Source organism: Triticum urartu, chromosome 1A, assembly GCF_056163025.1.
Source record: "Triticum urartu cultivar PI428250 chromosome 1A, HENAU_Tu73, whole genome shotgun sequence".
Classification (NCBI taxonomy): Eukaryota; Viridiplantae; Streptophyta; class Magnoliopsida; order Poales; family Poaceae; genus Triticum; species Triticum urartu.
The window spans coordinates 517,217,706-517,223,296 of NC_141873.1; the positions used below are offsets into that span (position 1 = coordinate 517,217,706).

General features: G+C 47.8%; 1 protein-coding gene across 1 annotated transcript; it reads left to right on the forward strand.

Moving 5' to 3' along the window:
- Nucleotides 1–2,428: 2,428 nt before the first annotated feature.
- On the forward strand, nucleotides 2,429–5,164 carry LOC125537161 (2-oxoglutarate-dependent dioxygenase 11-like). Its single transcript, XM_087539781.1, has 3 exons — nucleotides 2,429–2,470; nucleotides 4,042–4,254; nucleotides 4,352–5,164. The coding sequence occupies exons 1-3, from the start codon at nucleotides 2,429–2,431 to the stop codon at nucleotides 5,162–5,164; spliced, it is 1,068 nt and encodes a 355-aa protein (XP_087395907.1).
- The last annotated feature ends 427 nt before the right edge of the window (nucleotides 5,165–5,591 follow it).

A 5,591-nucleotide genomic window follows, 5' to 3' on the forward strand; every position in this document is an offset into this window, starting at 1 on the left:
GTATTATGAGTTATGTGATTTGATGTACCGAAGGTTGTTCGGAGTCCCGAATGAGATCACTGACATGACGAGGAGTCTCGAAATGGTCGAAACGTAAAGATCGATATATTGGAAGGCTATATTCGGACATCGAAAAGGTTCCGAGTGATTCAGGTATTTTTCGGAGTACCAGAGAGTTACGGGAATTCGCCGGGGGAAGTAGTGGGCCTTAATGGGCCATACGGGAAAGGAGAGAAGGGCCTCAAGGATTGGCCGCACACCCCGGCCCCCCATGGCAAGTTAGAATTGGACTAGGGAGGGGGCGGCACCCCCATCTCTTTCCTTCTCCCTCTCCTACTCCTTCGCTCTCTCCCCTCTTGGAAAAGGAAGGGGACTCCAACTAGAATTGAGAATCCTAGTTGGACTCTCCCTATAGGCTCGCCCCTCATAGGCTGGCCTCCTCCTCCCTCCTTTATATACATGGGCACGGGGCACCCCAAAGGCACTCCAAGATTTGTCTTAGCCGTGTGCGGTGCCCTCCTCCACAGTTACACACCTCGGTTATATCGTCGTAGTGCTTAGGCGAAGCCCTGCGCCAGTAACTTCATCATCACCGTCGCCATGCCGTCGTGCTGATGGTACTCTCCTTCGGCCTCAACTGTATCAAGAGACCGAGGGACGTCATCAAGCTGAACGTGTGCTGAACGCGGAGATGCCATACGTTCGGTACTTGGATCGGTTGGATCGCGAAGACGTTCGACTACATCAACCGCCTTACTAAACGCTTCCGCTTTCGTCTACGAGGGTACGTAGACACACTCTCCCCTCTCATTGCTATGCATCTCCTAGATAGATCTTGCATGATCGTAGGTAACTTTTTTGAAATACTGCGTTCCCCAACACTCCACCCATGGGGTTTAGCCTTCGGCAGCCGCGTATCAGCTGACAATAGGTGAAACTTCTGCACGCCAGACTGACAATTCAAGGCATAGTCCATTGTTTAGTTGTGAAGAGGTCTAATCCTATTGCTCTAGGTGAAAGTTCAACTTAACAATCTCCACTGAAATTTCTAATATATCAAACATTGTTTGGAACAGTTGATAAACTTATGTGCCTCGAGATCTGGTGGGGAATTGTTGAATCATAGATGGGCTTTAGGCCCATGCGAACAATGATTCCTGGTTAACTTGAGGCCCATGTGGGATATGACAGGTGGTGGAAAGTTTAGTACCACCTTGCTAGTTGAGGAGAGTTGAGACCTATTTATAAGGGCTGCTCTACCACGTGCTATTGAGAGCTTGGGAAAGGGAGTGGTACACGCGCGCTCCTCCTCCGCCGCCTGCCTTGCCTTGTCACGACGCGCGCGCGGCGGATTGCGGGAATGAGCCGAACCAAAGCTTATTTTCGGTTCTCACGTAAGATCCTGCCCGGGGGAACGACAATAAAGTTTTTAGGGAGCGTCTCGACACGACTGCTCCCGATCTGTCCCCATCTTTGTCCTCCTCTGCTTCCACTACTTCCCCTGCATCGACACCATGGTCTACGCCGCCGCCAAGAAGGCCACGGACGACGCCGAGGCCGCCGCCGCGTTGGCCTGGCCAACCGTAGGGTATGACTCGTGCATTCCTCATCTATTTGTACTTATGCTAGCAGTATATGTTCTGGTCATAGATGGTTCGATTATATGTACTGTACATGCTAGTATGCGTAGGTATCGGTATGAGATGCATGCCATACTTGCCATGTTTACTGCTTACTCGTGGATTAATCTAATCGGAAAAGTGCTAATATTTCCAACAGATATGTTAAAGTGAAGCTGAAACATGGATATATTATGGGGACTGCTACGCATCGGGCGGCGGATCTTTTTCGTGAGCCGTCAGATCTGATGCAATCAATCAGCCAAACGTCTTTTTATACTTTGCAACAGATGCCTTATTATGGAGACATCGCTACAGAAGTTATGTTGTATTTCTTTTTGCAACATAGGTTGTGTACCGAGATTTTCTCCGCAACATAGGTCGTATTGCGGATTTTTTTTGCAACATGGATCGTGATGCAGGATTCTCTTTTCAACATAGGTTGTGTTGCGAGATCTAGTCCTTGGTCAGTTTGCAACAAAGGGCTAGTTGCAGAACCTCTTTCTGAAATAGTGGACCAGTTGCAAAACATGGACACGAAGGGTTGGCTGCTAATCGTATGATTAAGAGCCCATCCAAAGGACATAAAGTCGGCGGACGCTCGCATAAGATCGGTCGGTGGAAGGGAATCATTTGGCAAACATTATAGCCATGTACATGCGCACCATGAAACCACCGTCAGCTTGCGTACTGGACTCCTACAACTCAGCCAGCACAGCACGTTAGCACCTACCTAAACGCAGGAGGGAAGGACAGGGCAGTTCAGATTCCTACAGGGGGCTGGGATGACAACGTGCACGGGAGGACCGATGGATGGCATCGGCGACGAGGTCGTCCTTACCAGGGCCGGAGTTAATTGCATAAAAATACCACAATTGAGGCATTACATGCAGATTGATACCAACTTTGCTAATTTCTACATATCAGTACCAACTCTAAGGCGCGTGGTTGCAAAATGGTCTAAACTCCGTATAAACTGCGTATAACAGTGTATTGACACGGTATCTGACCGTTGGGGCCCACCTGTCAGGTGCTGACATTGCATGTTCTTTTACAAAAAAGACCCTTGCTTTTAATTTAATCTCGCAAATATCCCTTTCTTTGCGAAAAAGGATTCGGCCACGCGTAACGCCTTTTATCTTTCATGCTACAATACTAATTTTTTTTTAGAAAATTTAACAGCTTGCAAACAGCCGGGATTCGATCCCGCGCTGAAAGTTCGAAGCGCGCACTCTCTACCGCTGAAACAGCTAGAATCTTTGCGTAAATGTGCACGCATACGCGTATTTATATACTGGCCATTCTGTTTTTCATACGGTACATAAAAATGTATATATTAAAAATTTCGTATTAAATGTTATACGATACTAAAATATGTTATATGGTATTAAAAAATGTTTCTCACATCATATAACTAAAAAGATGTATATACAAGTTTGTAATAATAAGATCTTTGCACTGAACATCGAATATAGACTGAATATTTCTTCAGGTGTATCTATTTCTTGGTTATACCATGAACGTTTTTATAATGCGAAAAAATTCCATCGTATATAAAAAATGTTCATCCTATATTTAAATAAGTTCATTGTACATTAAAAATGTTCTATATATATAATTAAAATATCGCATACTAAAAAGTTCACTGTATAAAATTAGCACCTGAGATAGACAAAGTGTTTTATCTATAGAGAATAAAGAAAGGACGTAATGGAGAAAAACACATTTGCTGCTGCTTCAAAAAATGCAATTTCTTAATGTCCAGCGTGAGCAGACCACTACGCCACTCTTTGGCTTGGATTAAGGTACATGCTTATAATCATATATGCTATATAAGCTATAGAAAATTTGTCCAGTAAACTATACTGAAATACTGTATAATATACAAAGAACATTTATGTTATAATTTTTTAATATACAAAGATCTATGTGAATTTTGAGTTTGCTAACCACATGTACCATGTGGTTAATATACAAAGATATTTTCTTATTATACGATGAACATTACTGTAAAATATAAGATGAACATTTTTGTTATATATACTGAACAATTTTTGAATATACAATGATCTGAAAATGATGTCACGCAATAAAAGATAAAAGAAATCCGAAGAAACACATACAGAAAAAAAAACACTCAATATAAGCTCGGAAGTGTCTAAAGTATATCTTATAATAATATAGAAGCCTGCAAAGACTCCCAAAGTGCGAGTGGCCTGTTGGTCAGCGCCCGCGCGCCCGTTTTCGGACAGGAGGGCCCCGCCAGTCAGTTTTAGCGTCAATACATGGTTATACGAAGTTTAGACCATTTTACAACCGCGTGCCTCAAAATTGATACTGATATGTAAAATTTAAGAAAGTTGGTACCAATCTGTAATGTCCCAATTGTGGTATTTTCATGTAATTAACTCCCAGGGCCGAGATCACGGACGCCGCGGCGGCCACGTTCGCGGACTCCACCGTGATCCCCGACAGGTACGCCCGGCCGGACGAGGTGAGGGACGGGGTCGTGGTGGGCGACGACGAGAGCTACGAGCTGCCGCTCGTAGACATGGCGAGGCTGCTCGACTCGGAGTCCTCGGAGGCGGAGACCGCCAAGCTTGGCTCCGCGTGCCGAGACTGGGGCTTCTTCCAGGTCAGGCATCCTTCATACTTTTCTTCGTATATATGGAGGGAATTTGATTTCGCATTATTATGTGTATGTATCAAATCTACACGCTCTTCGTCTGCAGCTAACAAACCACGGAGTCGACGAATCAGTTGTGCAAGACATGAAAGATAGCACCATGCAGTTCTTCCGCTTGCCGCTGGACAAGAAGAAAGCAGTGGCCACCCGGGCCGGCGGCTTGGAAGGGTTCGGGCACCACTTCGCCGGAGCATCCTGCGCCAAGCTGGACTGGGCAGAGAGCCTAATCCTCCTCACGCAACAAAAGGAGCAGAGGAGCATGGAGTTCTGGCCGGCCGATCCGGCGACACTCAGGCCCTCACTGGACAGGTACTCGCTCGAGATGTCGCGCCTCACGAGCCGCCTCCTGGGGTTCATGGCGAGCGACCTCGGGGTGGAGCGGGAGGCGCTGGAAGGGGCCTTCCGGGGCAAGAGGCAGAGCGTGGCCCTGCACCACTACCCTCCGTGCCGGCACCCGGACAAGGTGCTGGGCATCACGCCGCACCACGACGGCCTCGGCCTGACGCTGCTGCTGCACGTGAACGACACCCCCGGCCTGCAGGTGAAGAGGGGCGGCAGGTGGTTCCCGCTGGGCCCGCTGCCGGGCGCCCTCGTCGTCAACGTCGGCGACATCTTCCAGGTCCTGACCAACGGCAGGTACAGGAGCGCCGAGCACAGGGTGCTGGCGGACGCCGAGAGAGGGCGGGCGACCGTGGTGGTGTTCCAGGACACGTGCGTCGCCGGGACGGTGAGGCCGCTCCCGGGGCTCGGCGAGGCCAGGTACAGGGCGATCGAGTACGTTGAGTATCTCAAGGGGAATTACAGGGGGCTGGCTGAAGGGACCAGGTTCGTGGATAGCCTCGAGATCAGTGTGGCGTAGGATGGCGGGCGCCAAATACACAAGTTGTTGGTTTTTGGTGTTAGAGCATCTTCAAGACTAGTACATTCCTTCATCAAAAATAAAAAAGAGAGCCTCTACACAATGGTTTCCCACTCGAATTATTTCACTTGCAAGTGCGTTTGTACAATGTGTGTGCAGGGGAGAGCCTCCCTTTCCTGGGTAAATACATGCTGCGTGTAGCAGTGGCGGAGCCAGAAAATTCAGACAAAGGGGGCCAACTACTGTGTCAATCCATGAAAAAACATCAATTTTAGCAAAAGCAAATCACTATTATTATTCATTATAGGCTTAAATCACTGATGTTAGGGGGGCCAGGGCCCTGGCTGGCACCCCCTGTCTTCGCCGCTGGCGTGTAGTGCCTCTTTTTTTTCCAATTTTTTTTGCGTGTAGTGCCTCTTGAGCAGTT